Source organism: Henckelia pumila, chromosome 4 (genome assembly GCF_033568475.1).
Source record: "Henckelia pumila isolate YLH828 chromosome 4, ASM3356847v2, whole genome shotgun sequence".
NCBI classification, from domain to species: domain Eukaryota; kingdom Viridiplantae; phylum Streptophyta; class Magnoliopsida; order Lamiales; family Gesneriaceae; genus Henckelia; species Henckelia pumila.
Window position 1 is genome coordinate 206,250,849 of NC_133123.1, and position 21,363 is coordinate 206,272,211.

The 21,363-nt window shown below is 32.3% G+C and overlaps 2 protein-coding genes across 2 annotated transcripts; one reads left to right on the forward strand and one right to left on the reverse strand.

Annotated features, from left to right (window-relative positions):
• The first annotated feature begins 5,287 nt into the window (after nt 1–5,287).
• LOC140865813 (small ribosomal subunit protein uS9-like) lies at nt 5,288–6,014 on the forward strand. The gene has a single exon (XM_073270586.1). It carries the CDS (start codon nt 5,363–5,365, stop codon nt 5,798–5,800), a length of 438 nt encoding a protein of 145 aa, XP_073126687.1. The 5' UTR covers nt 5,288–5,362; the 3' UTR covers nt 5,801–6,014.
• A 9,512-nt stretch (nt 6,015–15,526) lies between these two features.
• On the reverse strand, nt 15,527–19,944 carry LOC140864841 (filament-like plant protein 7). Its single transcript, XM_073269223.1, has 5 exons — nt 19,734–19,944; nt 19,488–19,614; nt 16,786–18,574; nt 16,650–16,707; nt 15,527–16,164 (listed from the first exon to the last, which is right to left on the reverse strand). The coding sequence occupies exons 1-5, from the start codon at nt 19,800–19,802 to the stop codon at nt 15,721–15,723; spliced, it is 2,487 nt and encodes an 828-aa protein (XP_073125324.1). The 5' UTR covers nt 19,803–19,944; the 3' UTR covers nt 15,527–15,720.
• Between the last annotated feature and the right edge of the window lie 1,419 nt (nt 19,945–21,363).

Genomic DNA, 21,363 nt, shown 5'->3' on the forward strand with positions numbered 1-21,363 from the left:
TGTGGCCAAATTCAGTGAAATCAGGTGTGCAAGAGTAGATCGCATCAATCGAAACCTTTGAGTCTGACTCAATAATAACTTTCTCATAGTCCAACTCTTTGATTCAGCTCAAGGCCTCGTAGATTGCGCATCAATAAAATAAAATTAATATTAATTTTATAGCTATATTAGTTCAAACTATAATTGTTTGTCTTATTAAAAATAGTTCATCGGTAACTCGATGACTGATAAAAACTTTAATCCACCAAACTATCCAAGCCGTTGATGTAAATTTAATTACTGCAAAAATCGGCCACTAAATTACGTTTTAATTCAATCTTATGCAATTAAATTATTTGGTTACACAGAAACATTTATAAAAATATAAAATTAACTACATACACACTTCCAGGGGCGGAGTTGAGATTTTGGTTCAATATAGACAATAATATGTTATAATTATAAAGCAAAAAAAAAAAAAAAAGCATCGGTTAATCGAAAACAAAAAATAATGTGTTTTAGGTTCGAACACAAACTACACATGGTCAAAAGCACATGCTACTTGATGGAAAATGATGAAAAAATGACGAAGAATATTGCATTCGAAAAATAATCATGAATTTATTCCAGATTGCAAAAAAGACACAAATCTAAAAAAAATTAATAATCGACAAAATACACACGACGCTTGTGACTCGTGAAAAAATACATTGTACAGAATTAGGTTATACACTGTAAACCGAGGTAAAAATTTGAATATTAAAATTGGATTTAAAATTCATAAAAAATTGGATTTAAAAACTTATAAAAGGAAAAAAAATATTGTTTTTTGGATTTAGTGCGAAGAGCTAAACATGTAATAATAACATATAAACAAAATAAAAAGATATCTAAAAATTCTACATAATGTATATACACACTATATATATCAAGTAATATCATGTTAGTGGTATACAAAACATAAAATTATATTAACTTAAAAAATATTAAAACCTCAATATATTTCACATAAAAATTTATTTATTTTTTCTCATGAATTGAACCGTACGTACCTGACTCTGCTCAGATGTGCGGTTTAGTACATGCTGCCTGCAGAGCATTACCCTGCGGGTGATGTGTAATCTCATGATTGGTCAAAATTAGTGGGTTCCACGTGGGTCCCACTAATTTTGATCAATCATGAGTCGCCACATCACCCGCAGGGCACTACCCTGCGGGTAGCATCTACTCAACCCAGATGTGCATCTATTCCCCCATTTCAGGCTTCATAAGGGAGATCACATTTGTGGCTTTGTCTATGCTAGCACATGGGCACTGCTCATGTGCTGCATCCAATGACCCATATTTTTTGGATTTGATTTGATCTCATTTTAAATGAAATCATATCAAGTCCAAAAACATATGGACAGTTAGATCCTCATTCGGGCACTATCCAAATGGGGTAGCATAGACAAAACCCACATTTGGATGGAAAATAAAAAGAAAAGAAAAGAAGGAAAATTTAAAAATAGATAATACTATGTATCTAGTGTACATTGAGTGTTACACAGATGATTATACACTATATTAAATTAAGAAATCATCCCAAATTAAACTATTTTAAAAATTATTTTTTTCAAACTATAATTGTTTGTCTTATTAAAAATATGTTAATAAAAAATAATTTTATTTTTTTCTTATTTAATGTACAATTTTACAAGATTCGCGTTAAGAATCTTAATTATATGATAGAAATGTTCAGTTTTAAAAAAATATTTATAATTTTAGTTTAATATTTTTCTTTCGAATTTTCTTTCTGTACTTGGCCAATCAATGAGTTATTTGAAAACACTAAATCAACACGATTTTTTTTCTTTGTTTTTGTAACAATATAACTAAATACGCATAATAGTAATCAATATATTTTAATTTCTATACATAATAACACAATCTCACTTATATATAATTTAAATTAAAAAGTTTTGTTATAAAAAAATTAAAATATACTTACCACACAAGATAAAAAATTATTATTATTTTTGAACTCAATAAATAATTATATTTAAAGACAAAAAATTACAAATAATCAGTACATGATGAAATTAAATCTATGATACAATATACAATAATTTTTTTAAACATACAATATAAAAAATTTAGTCAATATTTTTTAATTCTATATAAAAGATAAGTATAAAAAAAGTGGGTCATCTCGGGGTGATCCGAGTTGACCCAAACCCGATTAATTTTTTGGGTCAGATTTCTGGTCCAACCCGAGCTAGAAAACCCAAAATCTCATTCGTTTAGGGTTGTGTTCAATTTTGACACTCTTAAAATTGGACAATAAATAATAAACAATAATATTTTCACTAAAAGTTTTTTTAAACTAGAAAAAAAATTGTAGGTAAAATATTTTTTAAAAAAAACAGACTATGGTATAGTTTTCTAATTTAATAGTATCGTGTAACTCTCTATGTAACACTCTATGTATAAAAACAGTTTCCTTTAAAAATTGGGTTGTTTGGGAGAGTTTATGGGAGGGAAAAAAATAGGAAAAAGGTTTTAAAGATTGAAAATGGAAGGAAATGCAAAAAATTGGATAATTCTATGTGTACATAAAGTCTTACATAGAGGTTTATACGCCTTATAAATTAGGAAATTATATAAAAATTATTTTAAAACCTTTATTTTCAATTGATTGTTTTGCTAAAAAAACCTCTTAACGAAAATATTATTTTTTTTATTTTTTTATTTATTGTTCAATTTTAGGAAAATCAAAATTGAACTCTACCCGAGTTGATCAGAAAATTATCGGATTACGGTTGAGGTTTTGGGGTTCGGGTTGGACCTGAAATATTTGATTATTTTATTTTTAACAAAATAATTAAATACACATAATAATAATAATCAATATATTTTGATTTAAATACATAATAATAATTAGTTAATCACAAAATCTCACTTACATAGTTCTATATAATTTAAATTTGAAATTTTAATTGTACGAAATTTAAAATATACTTACTACACAAAATAAAAATTATTTTTAAAAATCAATGTTTTACAAAATAATTATTACATTTTGAAAAACTATGATACAATATACAATAAAAAATACAATATATAAAAATATAGTAAATATTTCTTCATTCTATAAATAAGTACAAAAACTTTTTAAAAATTTCTCAAAACAAACACGAATGAATCAATAACGACCTTCCTGAACTCGATTAACCCGGTCAACCCAAACCTGCATGATTTGATTTTTTTATTTTGTTTTTTAACAAAATATTAATTATTACACATAATAATAATAAATATATTTTAATTTAAATACATAATAATAAAATCTCATTTATATATGATTTAAATTTGAAATTTTAATTTTATAAATTTTAAAATATATTTACTATAAAAAAATAAATAATTATTATTTTTGTTGAACTCAGTAAATAATTATATATACTTTCATTATTATTTTTTCAAATTTTATAAAATAATGACTTTTGTTTAACTCGGTAAAATTAATTCTATAAGTAAGTAATAAAATAAATAATAATAATATTTTAGTGAAATTTTTTTTTGAACAAGACAAGGAATTGCAGGTTGAAAATAAATAAATTTTAAAAGAATTTTGATATATTTTCCTAATTTATTAGGGCATGTAACCCTCTATATAAGATTTTATGTAAAAAAACCAAGTTCATGTAAAAAAATAAATAAATTTACAAGGAATTTTGATGTAATTCGCGGTTCTGTCAATGACGTACTAGATCTGACGGCTTTTTTTTTTTTTTTTTTGCACGTGAGATGTTCACGTGGACATCTCGTATGCAAAAAAATATGAGTCATTGGATTCTAATACGGACACTGTTCGATCGAGAAAGTATCGACAGATCCACCATTCAGACACTGTTCTTTTGAAGATGTTTCTGGAACAATGCAAACTCGAATGAAGGACAAAGTGGACTACCTCAAGGTAATTGGGTCAGTATGCATGAGTTTCATGTACTTAAACGAGAAAAGGTTGATTGAATATCTTCTTGAAATTGACTTCAAATGAGGTAAGGTTGATAAAACCTTTTTTATTCAAAAGTCTAAAGGTGAAATACCTGTTTGCCAAGTTTTTGTGGATGACATCATTTTTTGTGCTTCTTCTCAAAAGCATGTTGATGATTTTGTTGAATGCATGTCTTTCATCTCTGAATTGAGCATGATAGTTGAGTTGAGTTGTTTTCTTGGTTTTCAAGTTATGAAAATTATATGATGATATTTTTTTGTCCCAAAGTAAATATGTTAAAATTTTGATGAAAAAGTTCTTTAATGAGAACACTAAAAGCATGAAAACACCAATGAGATCTAGTGAAAAGTTGGATAAGGATGATGTTGCGGCCGGTGTTGACAACACCTTGTACAGCAGCATGCTTGGAAGTAGAGATGTCAAAACGGGCTAGCGGGACGGGCCGGCCCACAACCCGTCGTAACCCACCATTAGGCGGGGCGGACCGGTCCACCTTTTAGGTGGGTTGAGAAAACACCAACCCAACCCACCTATTGTAGGTGACGGGGCGGGCCAACTCGGCGGGCTCATGTATAAATTTGCGGGTTTTTGCGGGCCAACCCGCAACCCATCAAAACCCACCATTAGGCGGGCCGGCCCATCTTTTAGGCAGGTTGAGAAATTGCTAACCCATCCCACTAATTTTGTATGGCGGGACGGGCCAACCCGACGGACCTAGCCCATTTTGACATCTCTACTTGGAAGTTTTTTGTGCTTAACTGCAATTCATGCTGATATCATGTTTAGTGTGTGTTTATATGCTAGATACCAATCTGATCCTAAAATCACACATTTAAAAGCAGTAAAACATATCTTAAGATAAATCTCCGACACCTTGGACTTAGGGTTGTAGTATACTAGGGAGACAAATATTAATCTTGTAAGACGCTATGTTTAGATCAACCTAAACATCTTGGTTCCATTTTCAACATGGCCCAATTATCTTACTCATAATATTTGATTGAAAAAATTAAAATAAACAAGAAAAAAAATATGTCAAAAATAGAAATATTTTTTAAATATATATATAATATTGTTATATAGTATATTTATATTCAAAACATCAGTTTCGAAAAATTCATGTAAGAATAAAAACAGAAAAATAAATTAACTTGGGGGTAAGTAAAGTAGTAAAACTTCATCAATAGGTTTCAATTTTAAGAGTTTAAAACAAACCCAACACTAATAGAAGAAATGGAAATTTTAGTAGGCCCATAAAGGCCCAACACCATTAGGGTTTTTTCATATATTCACTCCGCTCACCACAAATTATATTCTCACCCTTGCCGTCTCACTCCCTCCGCCGTAGGTTCAGAGATCAACGAAAGAAACACCACCTCAACCATGGCGGCGACGACGACAGAATCCGTTCAATGTTTCGGCCGTAAGAAAACGGCGGTAGCCGTGACCCACTGCAAGCGCGGCCGCGGTTTGATCAAGATCAACGGTGTCCCCATCGAGCTCGTGCAACCGGAAATCCTCCGCTACAAGGCGTTCGAGCCAATCCTCCTCCTTGGACGTAACCGTTTCGCCGGAGTTGACATGCGTATCCGCGTCAAAGGCGGAGGTCACACCTCTCAGATTTACGCCATCCGTCAATCCATCGCGAAAGCACTCGTCGCATTCTATCAGAAGTACGTCGACGAGCAGTCGAAGAAGGAGATAAAGGACATACTCGTGAGGTACGACAGGACTTTGCTCGTGGCTGATCCCAGGCGCTGCGAGCCGAAGAAGTTTGGTGGACGCGGCGCTCGCGCGAGGTTCCAGAAGTCATACCGTTAGAAATTTTGGCAGTGCTTTTTTCTATGCTTTTTTTGGGATTAAATCAAGATTAATGTCTGGTTATGTTTTTGGTATTCTGGTACTTGTTAAGTGGGATCTTATGAGAGGTTTTTTTTGACAGCTTTTATCTGATACCTTTTGCATTTCGCAGTATAATTAGCATGATAAATCGCATCATTTGTTGAATTTGTGGCATTTACTTTCTTTGTGTTTGTATCATCTTTGGTTACTGGTATTGGTTGAGTTTATTTGGGATTTGATGCCAGTATGATTTTTTTTGTCACATTACCAAAATTTGTTGGCAGATCAATAACAATTGCAAAGTGATGCATATCTATGAATTCATTTGTGCTTTTGGCGGCATTATACTATGGATTCGGAATTTGTATATTGTCTTAGTGCGCCCATTTCTATGTTTGGATCAATTTGGCTTCTGTGATTTTGTGGTTCTCTAGGTTTTCCATTGCTGTTGTTATTGTGCATTTATGGATTAATAAGTTTAGCTAAGCTTGTAAATTAGCATCATGGTGATGTATTATGCAATCAATTTATAGGCCGAGTCTGTGGTTGTCCGAAGTTTATTTGATGTTAGTGTGCATATAACGATAAATTAGTTAGGCGTCCATAATTGTGCCATGGGGCTGTATGTTTGAACAAACTTCGTGCCTGATTCAATGTGTTCTTGTCGTATTTAGTGATCATGTTCTCGTGCATCATGTGATCATTTAGCTGAGGTTTTGAGTTAGTAGCATAATGTTGGATGATTTCTTTTAGGACAGGTGAAGCCCAGTTCATACATGATATATATTGCAATGGGGCGGGAGGGTTTACCTTTTCATTTAGCGGGTACTTATGTGTTGACAAATTTGTTATCAAAGTCTTATGTCTAGATCTTGATACCAGTGGACATTTGGATGTTTTTTTGAGGAGAAATTATGTATGACAGTGCTGGTTTTAGGTTGCTGGCAATCACGGTTCAATCTGTGGTTTGTTTGAAATAATACAATTCTGGGGAACTAATGACATGTAGAACTCTTGAAAGCATGGTTCAAATGAGTCTCTATGTGAATTGCCAGGGAATTATCAAAACATACTGGATCAATATTCTTTCACCCAGTTACTTGAGCTGGCTTCCTCATCAAACGCAATTATTTCAGTATCTTTTTAAAAGAATCATACAAAAATTTGTGTTTTAATTATTAAGAGAATCGATCAGTTGCCCGGCACATGTTCCCCAGTTTTGGCTATCTGCCCGACCGACGAGCGAGCCACTTAGGGTAGGAGTGCCGGATACTGTCATTAAACCTCGAGGAAACTGCTTGATATAGCACGATATCTGCAAAAAAAAAAAAATTCGACTTGTACAGATGCATATTCAGGCGGATCAATAGGATACAAACTTTGCTGATTCCGCACAATTTCGAACTTGATTTTAATCTTCATAACACAAGCAATGCGACAGGTTGCAGGCACGCAAATCAGTCCAATCCGCAATATTTTGTGATACTTTGGGACTATAAGGTATGTTATTGCCGGATAACATACAACAGGTACCCGTAAAGTTTGATATGCGCTGAACGTGGTTTATGTGACATGTATTTGTCTATATGAATTATTTGTGACATTTCATAAACATCGATGCATTGAAATAAAATCTATTTTACACATATTTTTTGTATATATATAGCATCGATGTATGACACGACATTGCATTACATTTTGAGATTCTATCCTATTGATGACCGTATTGATATTGTGTGTATGATCGAGGTGAATGTCGGGATGGTACGGAGTTGCGACTAGCTAGCCCGAGACATGTTGTAGGCCGATAAGACGAAATATGTATGTAGTCTTCGGTGAGCTGACCAGCACTCGATAGTAGACTGGAAAAGGAGTGGTTGCTACGGCACTGTAGCCGAGCCTTGTCTGTTTCTCGAGCTGTTATGCGCTGCATTTACCGATTGTGCAGCTATCGTTATTCTGATTACCTGTGCATGTGGAATAACATGGCTTTGTCTTCCATTAATCACCAATTTCAGCAATAAACTACAATTTTCTTTATCAATCTGCCTAATTTTAGCTACAAATTCAAATTAAATTCATCTAAAGTTTTCTAACCAAAATCATGCAATTGTCTGCTATTAATCCCTCGAGCAGGCCATGTGTCATGTGATATAGATATACTTTGGGTTGTCTTTGGTTGCCTTAATAATCAAAGGATGAGACGATAATTCCAAGTATATCCCTTTTATCACAAAGGACAAATAATGTCAACAACAAAGTTAATTTAGTATAGAGGTATAAAATACAAGAATGCCATAAAAGGATAAATAATGTCAACAACCAAGATCTTTTTTTATCAGAAATAATCGGATTGGAAGAATTACACACAACTTTTGCATATATATCTATTATTACTATAAAAGTATGAATGATGGGCAAAGTTTTTATATTGTATATTTACTACATTGCCCAAAAACTATGAATTATATGTATTAATTGCATGGGAATTGTGTGAAAAAATCTATTACTACCATAAAAGTATGAATGATGGCAAAATTTTTACATTGTGCATTTACCACATTGCCCAAAAACTATGAATTATATGTATTAATTGCATAGGCATTGTGTGGAAAAATGGTCTAAAAATTAGGGTCAAATTTAGAATATTTAATTTGTGAAAAATCAATGTGTTGCTTATTCATTAAATTGGTGCATTAATTTTTTGAATCATTCAATACAACATTGTAATTAATTTTCATCATATTATTATAAAACGTTAGAAAAAAATTATAGATATAAAATATTTCTATCATCTATTTTTATATTATATTATATTATATTATATTACTACTATAAAAGTATGAATGGTGGACAAAGTTTTTACATTGCGTATTTACCACATTGCCCAAAAACTATGAATTATATGTATTAATTGCATAGGCATTGTGTGGAAAAATGGTGTACAAATTAGGGTCAAATTTGGGATATTTAATTTTTGAAGAATCAATGTGTTGCTTATTCATTAAATTGGTGCATTAATTTTTTGAATCATTCAATACAACATTGTAATTAATTTTCATCATATTATCATAAAACAATATTAGAAGAAAATTATAGATATAAAATATTTTTATCATCTATTTTTATTTTATATTATATTATATTATATTACTACTATAAAAGTATGAATGGTGGACAAAGTTTTTACATTGTGTATTTACCACATTGCCCAAAAACTATGAATTATATGTATTAATTGCATGGGCATTGTGTGGAAAAATGGTGTAAAAATTAGGGTCAAATTTGGAATATTTAATTTGTGAAGAATCAATGTGTTGCTTATTCATTAAATTGGTGCATTAATTTTTTGAATCATTCAATACAACATTGTAATTAATTTTCATCATATTATCATAAAAACATTAGAAGAAAATTATAGATATAAAATATTTCTATCATCTATTTTTATACATTGTGTATTTATTACATTGCTCAAAAACTATGAATTATATGTATTAATTGCATGAGCATTGTGTGGAAAAATGGTGTAAAAATTAGGGTCAAATTTGGGATATTTAATTTGTGAAGAATCAATGTGTTGCTTATTCATTAAATTGGTGCATTAATTTTTTGAATCATTCAATACAACATTGTAATTAATTTTCATCATATTATCATAAAACATTAGAAGAAAATTATAGATATAAAATATTTCTATCATCTATTTTTATATTATATTATATTATATTACTACTATAAAAGTATGAATGGTGTACAAAGTTTTTACATTATGTATTTACCACATTGCCCAAAAATTATGAATTATATGAATTAATTGCATGGACATTGTGTGGAAAAATGATGTAAAAATTAGGGTCAAATTTGGGATATTTAATTTGTGAAGAATCAATGTGTTGCTTATTCATTAAATTGGTGCATTAATTTTTTGAATCATTCAATACAACATTGTAATTAATTTTCATCATATTATCAGACTTCTACCTTTTTATCAGACTTCTACCTTTTTCATCCGTCCACCCATCTGTCATGATCGTGCACCCATACTTAGCATGATTTTCTTCGTGGGATTTGAGAAACAGGTTTGTATTTGTCAACTCACTCTTCAAATACTTAACCCTTACTTCATGATACGATGGAGGTTTCATTCCAACTCCAAAAGTGCCAATAGCATCAATACAAGGCTGCAAAGAATCATATTTAACATCATTGAAAGGAATTCCAGCATCATACATCCACGTAGCAAATTTTTGGACCGTATCTTCTCTTAAATTTTTTTTATTCTCATCATATTGGCCTTTATTTTTTCCACGCCTTTGTCTAACAATTTCTTCTACATCCTTTGCAAAATAAAGGTAAATAGGTCCTGTTTGTTTACTCTTTTTCCCCTGTGTCGTAGGCTGCCCACTTGAACCGGATATTGGTCGCTTCCCTTTCCTTTTAGTTTGAAGATCATCTTCATCATCCTCCAAATCAACAATATCATCCAAGTAAGGAATATCATCAATTTGATTCTTCAAAGTGCTCTTTTTTTTAATGAATTCTTTGATCTCTTCCTTAACATGCTCCGGCACTTTTGGACATTTTTTCACATTTTTATTGCCCCCAACTAAATGTAATTTGTGCCGATAAATTCCACCATTCGTTACTTTACCACAAAAAGAGCAACACACATTATTTGGATTTTTAGGATCCAGAAGAGTTGCATAATTCCAAGCAATATCTTTTCGACCCGACGTAATTGTTGTGTTTGATTGTGACATAGTTATAACAACTGAAAAATAAATAACCATAACAAATTTTTAATTAAAAAAAAACAAAACAAAACACAGTAACAAAATTTGTAAAAATTCACAAAATTAGGGTTCACGGTAACCTATTTGGACAGGAAAGAGAAGGGCAAGAAGCACGGCGAGGCGGCGAGGCGGCGACGGCAGAGGCGCAGAGTTGAAGGGCGAGACAGTGTGTCTTGATGTTTTGAGAGGGATTATTGGGTTTTCTGGGGTTTTTTATTTTTAAAATGATTGGGCTTTATAAATTAAAGGCCCGTCAGACTTAAAATTGCACTTTGAAGGTGCGATTTTAAGTCTGAAAAAGAAAAAAAAAATTAAAATATGACTGGGCTTCTATGAAGCGCAGAAGCGAGCGCCTCTCGCCTTGAAGCGATACGCACCAAGGCGCTCGCTTCTGCGACCTGCTGCGCTTCGGAGAACTCCGAAGCGCAGCTAGCGCGCCTCGCGTTGCTTTGCCCTTAAGCGACTGAGGCGCACGCTTTTGACAACTATGCTTCGGATACCCATATAACCATCGAAGGCTGTTGAAGTGATTCATTCCTAGAAATTAGGAGGCGTTGAAAACAAAGAAATTGTTGGAGTTCTCATTTCTATCTAGTCCCAACACGCTTAATGTTAAGAAAAGATCTCTTATAGGAAGGTTGGTTAGAGATTTCTTGTAAAAACACTAGCCCTACTCAGTCCATAATGAGAACATTTTCATCATGTATTATTCTCCTTATGCACATTAAGGGAGGAGCCGTATGAGATGAAAATCTCACGTACGGTTCTGGAACGGAGATTCTTTTAATTGAATGTCGACCGTAACGGATGTCAGCTCAATCTGAAGGAAAATGTTGCGATAATATTTTTTCAGGTGGATCGTGTAATAACATGTGATCTTGAACTTACATGAGGAGGGTTGCGATAACAGTTTCTGTCGTTACTATATAGAGAAGGTATAAATGCGAATTTATCATATCCTACATATGCTTACAGATCTATACTATATATAAAGCAAGTGCACCTTAATGGTCTCTTGGTATTACCTCCCTCATGATTTTACCTTTGGATGGTTATGTAATTACGAAAATGTTTTTTTATTATATTTTTTTTACCTTTTATGAATATTTATTTACAAAATTCTATTTTTTTATTTCACTATTTATTATTATTATTATTATTATTATTATTTAATATTTTATTTTTAGTTAAAAAAAATAGACAATGGAAAGCAAGCAACGCGTGCGTCCGAGTACTATTATCAACTATGTTAAAAAGTGAGGATAGCCCATTGTCACGGTTTGGAACTTAATATTGAGTGTAGCTCCATCTTAAACCGTTGTAGACCTTGATTTATAAACTTCATTTTTTCTGAGATACTAATCTGATTTCCATTGTTTTCAGACGTAGTACGTGGTCCAGAACCACGTCGAAGATTTGGGCATAAAAAAGGAGATGTGTTTAAATTTGAAAAATTTATGATTGTTATGGTAAAGGTTATACCACCTATTGTGCTAACAGGAAGAGGCGCTGAGATGATTGTCATTGAAAACTTTAGAGAAGAAGTGTTGAATTACCGGGAAACCAGAGATTGGGAAAATATCATGCATCCCAACTTATTAATCTCCGGTTGTTTAGAAGACACCGCGAAAATGATTTTGAGATTTGGCAATGGCTTGCATGAATTCAATAGTAGAAAGCAGACCAACTGGAAGATCTATCGTAGATCGGTTGATAGAAATTGAAGCGGCTGGCCAAGGGAGCGATCCGAGTTGCAAAAAAATTGAAGTTGTACAAGGTTCCAGAAGTCGTCTCCTTGAAATATTGGCGGTGCATAATGTTCTTCATATCATGATTATCAGTACTATACCTTTTTGGATAATCTGGGGTTGCTTCCTAATTTTGTGTTGAAGAATCTTATGATCGGAGTTTTTTGACAGCTTTTCTCTTATAGTTTTTGTGTAAATTTCGCAGTAGTGTTAGCACGATAATCGATTCATATGTCAAATCGATTCATATGTCAAATTTATCGATTAATTTCTTTGTGCTGATATCATTTGTTTCTATGGCTTGGATAATGTTATAATCTAGGATTTGATGTGATTTCTTTGGAACATCAATTACGATCACAAAGTGGTGCATATCTATGAACTCTTTTGTGCTCTTGGCAGATTTTTACTTTGGACTGGGAACACGTCCATTCTGTTAGTATTCCCGTTTGTATGTTTGAGTCAATTAGCACCATGGTACTGTATGTTTGAATCAATTTCTCAGCTGATTCTCCATGGTTTCCATTTCATTCATTAGTGTGCATTTATTGTTGGTCAAGCTTTCATATTAGTGCCCCATGGGGCTTTATGTTTGAATCAATTTATTGATTGATTCTATGTGATTCTTGTCGCTTTTAGTGATTAAGTTCTCGTGCATTATGTGATAATTTATATGAGGTTTTGAATTAGTACCACGATGTAGAGGAGTTTTTTTAGGACAGGCGAAGCCCAGTCGTTGCTTGATATGTAGATCAATGGGGTGGGAGAGTCTTGGAGTGAGTACATATGTGTCGACAAATTTGTTATCAAAGTTTTATTTCATGCGATCTTGAACTCAGTGGGATTGAATATGCTGAATATTTATCGCTCTGAATGAAAGAAGCACCGGATACTGACACTAGGCCTCGAGGAAAGTGTGTAATAGCATGATATTTACAAAATTCAACTTTTAAAGATGCATAATTGCATATTTAAGAGGGTCAACAGGATACAAATTATGCTGATTTCACACGTTTTTTTGAACTTAATTTTGTAAATAACAAGGTTTTATGTCTTTTAGACTTTTCACAGGGGTGTGGATGCAATTAGCCCGCGAAGCGATAGAAGAATAACGTAAAGATTTTGTTTTAAAAAAAAAAAACCATCCCTACAAAAAAAAAAATAGATGAATAATTATACTAATAGAAATCTTTACAAACTAATCATCTTATCACTAACACAAAAAAATTCTCATAAATCTACCGTTGCTATAAGGGTGGTTGCAATGGAAGCTTTTTTTCCAACTTTTAAGTTGGAAAGAAGCTGAACCTGCAGGCTGCAACGCAGCAGCCTGCAGGATCAATTCACGAAGTTGAAGCTGAAGCTGGCGTCCCAATTTGAACGCGAGCCTAAGCATCCATTTTTTATTAAAAAAAATATTTAAAATTTTATTTGTGGTCGGGACGCACCTTTTTAATCACAAAATCATGGGGCATGGCCCCCATACAATTGTTTATATATATATATATATATATATATAAAACATTTTATTAAAGAAAATGTTAGAAATAATTGATTTAGATATTCAAGACATAAAATACTAAAACATAATTAATCAAAGATTAATTAATTAGATAAAAAAATTAAAAATTTAATTTATTAATTTTTTTTACGTATTTAGCATTATTTAATTAAAATTAATTTTATTTTATTATAAAATTTAAATTTAAATGTAGCTAATAATAATAGTTATAGAATTGATTAGTGGAACCCTCAAAAAAGTTAGTTGTTGGGTTTAGGTTTGTGGAGAAAAGTTGTAAAAGTTTTGTTTTGAGATGAAAATGATGTGTCATAGTAGGTCTCACGATGAAGTTGTGTTTTTTGGTTTAGGACTGCAGGCATTGTTTGGTTTGATTTATTATTGATCTATGTATAACTTATCTCAATCAATTTCGCCTTATTTTCGTCATATTATTTATCTATTTATTAATTAATAATTTTACATCAATTAAATCAAATAAATTATAATCTATCCATCAAATCAATGTATTAACTATTTTTTCTTATTTATTTTTGATTTACATTATATTGCTTATCTATGGATTACTTATCCTATCACTCAAACTAAACGGTGCCTTAACCAAAAACTCAAATCAAACTATCCCAACATTTAAAGTTCATCAAAACTTGACTTATTGGGTCCAACATAGCCAGAATTAAATTTTTCAATCGAATTCAAATGAAATTCGATTCTTCGCATCACAAATTCCAAATGCTCAAATTCCAAATGCTCCAACACAAGAATTTCATACTCTTTATCTGGTGCCTCTGGGAAATGGGATTTTCGGATATTAATTAACACAGCAATCCATTCAATTCGTGTACGTAAACTAATAATTCGATCCTCTTTTTTTTTTGAAAGAAAATCCTTGACACCACTGACATCTCCAAACCAAAGCAACTTATTCTCCAAAGTTATCAAATTATTCATATTTCTTTTCACAATAGAGTAGGGAACATGGAGCATACTATGCAACCAAATATCATACTCAATTCTTAATTTCTTTTCTTTTTTCACTCACATCATCAAAACAAACACAAATATCACATTCCAATGGTGTCATTTTATGTTGGTTCATCTTGTACTCCAGTGCTTCTTTCCGATCTCTTTAACATCAACAACAATTGTCTCCCTCACAATACGCATATCAGCGCTTATGGCTCATTTATCGATATTGAACCAGTGAGAAAACGTAATTCCAAAGTTTCGATATAGCTTTCCTATCTGGTTGATAGGATGGACAATGTCATCTGAATCGTTGGTTTTTTTAAATTGGCCAATAATTTTTTTCAACCTAAGATAGATATATCAATAGAAATAAAAATTCATTTAGAATGAAGAAACACTTATAGTAGATTTAGAGCTCGTCATTTTTTAAAAAAAAAAAGTGTTTTTTTTAAGTTAGCTTTTAAAAGGGTTTTTTAAAGTAAAAGTTATGTTGATTTCAAGTTTGGATAAATTAATAAAAAAACACTTTTTTAATTAATGAAAAGCTAAAAAAAAGTTTTAAATTTGGGCTTCTCAAAAAGATCTATTTCTAGCTTAAAAAAGTATTTTTTTTAAGTACTAAAAGCCTACCCAAACACCTTGGTAATTACATATATACATGCACACACAATACACAGCAAGCCGTAGTTTATTGAAATCCCAATGCAACAAAGCATCCATCAATAGAAGAAAACAAAGCACCCCTCGAAACGAAAGGCAAAACAGAAACCTTACAAAAGTTGATATCCAAAATACACACATGCAGCAATCACAGATCTTTATTGTCAGAAAACACAGATCTTTGTTGTCACAACTGGGTGCCATCTATCATCCAAAGTAAAACGTTGCGTTCCTGTGGCTGGAATTATTCCTTCTAAGCATAAGCTTTCTAAGAAAACCAAGTCGCCCTCCCTTTCTTCTGCCTTGAAAAATCACCAAGGCCCCTTCATTTGAACTTCTATTTTCGTGCTTCGACCCCAGGTGTGCTTTATCCGGAAAGACAGATTGGACGTTTGATTTGGTCATTCTTATGATTTCTTTCGTCTTAGGGGACTCCAGGTGCTGCAATTTGGCACGATCTTCATGTAACATCTGATCACGCAAGGATGGACGTAGTTTAAACTTGTTATTGTTTATGTCTGTGATGGATAGAACCTTATCTACTACTGCCATTTCTTTGGCTGAACCTAGTGCTTTAAGCTGTTTTCCCAGCTTGAGTATGGTTTCTTCACACTCTGCCAACTTTGCTGATGCTCTGGTTATCTCCATTCCCTGCCAATTTCAACAGTCATTTGTCAGTAGTTTAAGGATGTCCGTATGATACACGAGAAGATAGAAAACTGAGTGGGAACGAAAAGAAAACAATCTAATGTTTTTAGGGGTGGATATTTATTTTCAGAGAAATGACACAAAATTTCTTTTTCATCTGATAGGAGCAGCGCCCCTGCAATGGGTATATCCCTGGAAGAGTATCGAATACTAAACGAGTCACGGGGATGACCTTTGCTACATTTGGACGAGATATACCTCGTGAGCTATTCACATCCGAATCATAATTAATGTGTAGCATGTATATTTTATGAGATCTTGGTAATCAGCAAACGTGTAGTTCACTCTTGATAACATAGAATCATGTATACAGAAACTACGTTGTTTCAATACATGAACGCCACCACAAAACTTCATTTTACCCATGAATGGTCAAATGATGAAAACGATCCATCAAAGTTATACGTGTATAAAGAATGAAAACTTACTGTTTGGAGGAGCTCTTCTGGATTCTCTTTGTCCGCTGATTGCTGATAGGTGGTATTGCTATTCATCAAAGGTTGGAGGAGTCAATTTTTTGAATGGTTTCTTCAAAATGTTGAAATAAAAAAAAACTAAAGGTACCTTTTAAGTTGTAGTTGAAGTTCAAGGCACATTCCTTCCAATTCTTCAAAACATTGAGTTCTATTATCCAATTCAACTTCAGCATTAGATAGTTTCTGCACAGCTTCATTTAGCTTAGCTTTGGTAACAGAAAGTTGGGTTTCAAGATCCTGAACTTGATCGTCTAAGATTTTCTTCGATTCTTTCAGAAGTTCCGTCTCATTTTGTAGCTCTCCAACTCTTTGCTGTGATTGTTGAAGTTCATGCAGCAGCGACTCGTTTTTCTGTTTGGTTGCCTCAAAATCTTTTTGTGAGGATTTTATGGAGTTTAACTCATTATTGAGTCTTGTGACTTCGATTTGAAAACTTGAGTGGATCTTCGCCATTTCGATCATGAGATTTTGTACAGATTCAAGATCAAATGCAGTTCCAGGCCCATCCCCACCTAAGTGCTTCTTGAATTCATCCCTAACTGTTGAATTTTTCATTTCAGACCGATAAATTTCGTTGCTCGATTCCTCAAGAGACGTGCCAGGGGAAGTTGGTGTTGAAGATTTCCATGTAAGGTAACCACTGATGGGACGTATCTGAGATGTCTCCGGATGCATCGCACTTTGCAAAACAAGCCTAATCTCTCCAAGAAGTTCATCGATGCTTCTTTTTGAAAACTCACTTTCCTTCAAAACCACATCAATTACATCTTGAAGCCAATCCCTTGGTTTTCTTGAAGACTGGTCTTCTATAAAGTTAGGTTGTTCTATTGGAACGAGTTCCATATTCGAGGAAATGAGAAGATTCTCAGATCTCTCCTTCAAGGAATCTGATAACGAGTGGCTCTTTTCAGAAGCAGAAAACGATTCGGTAAATGGGGTGTCAACAGAAACTATTGCTAGTTTCTCCATTTCGACAAAATCATCCATTAATCTCATATCCGAAGAAGCTCCAATCATTCTGCGTTCGAGTGCAGAAGAATCCCAAGAACTAGCGTCACTTGAATTCTTCGTTTTCAGCAGATATAAGATTTCCTCATCTTTCTTAGCCATACAATCTTTAAGAATATTGTTTTGTTTCTCCAAGTCCTTCACTTGATCAAGTAAAACGACCACCTTTTTACTTGCTGCTTCAGGGACTAAACCACAAGTGGTTGTACCTTTCTTCCTCCTAAAATCGATCTGATTTCTTCCATCTATTTCAACATCACTCTTTACATTCACCAAGAAATCTGGACCCGGGAGACGTTTACGTGTCAAAGCACGTAACCTCTGGCATTCGGCTTCCAACTTCTTAATTTTCCTAACAAGATCTAAGTTTTGCTTCTGTGAAGCCTCAACAGAGCGTCGCCCGAATTCCAAATCCTCATTTCGAATTTCAAGTTCCTTCTCAAGAACCCGAAACTCATACCTCAGAAACACATTTTCTTTCTCAACAGAATCCAATCTTGCCAGCAGAGCTTTGAACTCTGCTTCTGTTTGAAACTTGTAATTGCTCAGATCTTCATTCAACCTCTCTTTTACTGCCAAGGCCTTGTTTAGATAAGAACTCTCGACTGTCGAATCCGCAAGCCTTTTGCTTGTTTCCGCCAACTTCTCCCCAAGCCTTTTTTGCGATTTCTCGAATTCGAGGGCCGTTTTCATGACAGCATCACGAGTTCTTTTATCGTGCTGCTCTTGAATTCGTCTCAGTTGATCCATACTATCTTTCAATGCAGAGTTTGATTGGGATAATCTTTCATCTGCAAGCGCTTTTTCTTGCTTAGTTTCATCTAGCTCTTGTCTTAGACGCAGCAATTCTTCCTCTGCCTTCAGCTTGTCTGAAATTTGATTCAAACCAAAACAAACAAACAAGTCAAATCTGAATATTCCTTTTGAAAACATTTCAAATATCATATTATATATCAACCAATACATTATACTTTTCCAACTTTAAGTCATCACATGTTGCTAAAACATTGTTATAGTGTAAACAAATTTCTGCCCCGGAACACAGCCAAGTTATAACCAACCATGACATTGGACTTAAACGGTCAGATGCCGTAGTTCCCCTACAGGATCAGCTGCCTTGTCGACGGAGTGGCTGAACCAGCCGTTCCGAAAATGACTCGATAGTCTACCAAACAGAGTTTCGGGTAGTGAAGGGTGAAGTGCTGTCATAGCGTGTTTCCGAATGAATATTGCCAATTTAAGGCCATTATCGAACAGAACAGCTATCACGACCATAGCATGATGACCTCTTTTAAAAATTTCCAAATTTTCAGATTCTTTTGTAACATATATATTTTTCCTAAATTGTCCAAGTTTGTTTTCATCTTTTATGAAAAGAACAATTAGCTGCTAGAGTCAATTCGACCATTCCCTGAAATACAAATGCATCCTTGCGAAGTTCTTCACGGCCTTTTTAGCCAACCATGTACACTAGTACTTGTGGTACAATGTGTGTAAAATATCACATTTTTGCATAAAATTTTAGAAAACTTGTATTAAAAAAGAGAGAATAAAAATTTATGTTTTCTTCAGTTGTTTGATTTTGCAAGAAGTTGAAGTAAAAATTGATAAATATGAAAATTAAGAAAAAATGCAATATTTCAAAGAATGTGTATATCAGGCAAACCACATTTTATGATCAAAGAAGCTATTAAATGACATTCATTTACATGTAATAAAACGAAATAATAAAGAAATGTAAATGTGATGATCGATAATTAAGTACTACGTATATAATGTCACCTTGCACAGTATCTTCTGCAATTTCTTGATGCTTCTGCACAATACCATCTTTAGTAGAACACTCTTCAACCACAGAAGCCAATCTTTCACCCAAAGAATTCTCAACATCACTTGGATTTGATTGCACCTACTCCATTATACACAAAAATATATATATGTATCAAATTGATCTTGGTTAATTGGCATTTTAATTAAGCTTAAAAATTTCAAAAATATAAAATAAAAAAGAAAAGAAAATTTAATTACCTCCTCCCCATTTGCAAGTATGGTCTTCTCTGAAGATCTTTTCCTCCATAACCAAGTTTTCTGGTCCATTTTACCAGCTTTCTTAACTTCGATCAAGTATTAATTGAAAATGGTGGAAAATTATTTTATCATCTGTTTAATTTACAGAAATAACACACAGCCTGAGTACTGCAGACTTCAATTCTTGGATATATTTGGACTTAATTTAAAGTTTGTAGTTGGAGTTCATATTTATTTGTAAGGAATGAAGTATGAACAAGTGCTTTTATTCCAAGTTCCACCGACAAGAATTATAGTGGGTGGATTTTGGAAGTTAATTCAACAGTGAAAAATGTGAATCATTTGCATGGCGGAAGTAAAAGTAAAAGTAAAAATAAAAATAAAAATTATATCTGTAATGCAGGAATACGATTACACTTTACTTTCTTTTTTTCTTTTTACATCTTTTAGATAATCATGATTACATTTTTATTCGACTCTTATGATTTCTTAAAACAGTCATGTTATATTTCAAGAATGGGCTAGTTTCAACTGTGTTACAGCCGGAGCAATACTTTTCTTGGACGATTGATCATCTAAGACATTAGACATGCATGTTGTATTAAAATAATATATGAGAAGTATTATTTGAGGTGTAATAAGTTAAGTATTATTTGAGGTGTAAAATAAATTGATTCAGGATGCAATTTTTGATTTTGAAAATACCCCATAAATTATTTCAGCGTTTATAAGTAAATTTGCTTTAAATCCCAAATCCAAATTTACTTTTGATTCGATTTTTGTCAGAAAAAATATGTGCTTCTACTCTATGATGGCTACAAAAAAATATTTATGCACTCTCTAAACACACATATTTTAATTCATTATATGAAAGCTGATACAAAATATTGAAAATATGATATAAATTAAATATATGATATTTCGACATCAAATATTTCAAATCTGGTACTAATATATTATTTTTGAATATATAAGTATATATGTAAGTATTGCTATTAAAGACACATTTGTTTTTTTTTTATGTAAATCAATCCAAAAATTAAAAATATGATATTAATATCTAATTTTTTAGTCCCAATTTTTTAGATTTGGTAATGATATATTATTTTTGAGTACCCAAACATGTGTTTTAAGTGTTGATATTATCAAAGTTGTTCAAATTTTATATTAAAAAAATATTATCTTTTATATTAGATCTAAATCAATTAGTGCTAAAATATCATATATTAGTATTATATTTACGATGTTTTGTGTCGATTTTTACCCGTGAAAAGATATGTGTGTCCAAGGAGTACATAAACTTTTTTTTTTTTTGGATCAAAGAGTGCAAAGTGCAAACACATTTTTTTTCTAACAAAAACTAAATGTAAATTTAAGTTTGGATTTAAGGATTAAAAGTAAATTTGCCCTGTATATAATGGTGTTATCGAAATGTAACTTTCAAAAAAGTATATATATATATATATATATATATATATTATATATATATATATATGTATATATATATATATATATGTGTGTGTGTGTGTATATATATATATATGTATATATATATATGTATATATATATATATATATATAAACATGTGAATGTTGAATATGAAGTTTGTGATCTCACTTTTGAAAAATAA

Coding starts and splice junctions, on each gene's coding strand:
- LOC140865813 (XM_073270586.1), top strand. CDS start 5,363: ATGGCGGCGACGACGACAGAATCCGTTCAATGTTTCGGCCGTAAGAAA.
- LOC140864841 (XM_073269223.1), bottom strand. CDS start 19,802: ATGGACCAGAAAACTTGGTTATGGAGGAAAAGATCTTCAGAGAAGACC. Junction 16,708..16,785: donor CTTCAACTACAACTTAAAAG/GTACCTTTAGTT, acceptor TTTGATGAATAG/CAATACCACCTATCAGCAAT. Junction 16,165..16,649: donor CAGAAGAGCTCCTCCAAACA/GTAAGTTTTCAT, acceptor TGAAATTGGCAG/GGAATGGAGATAACCAGAGC.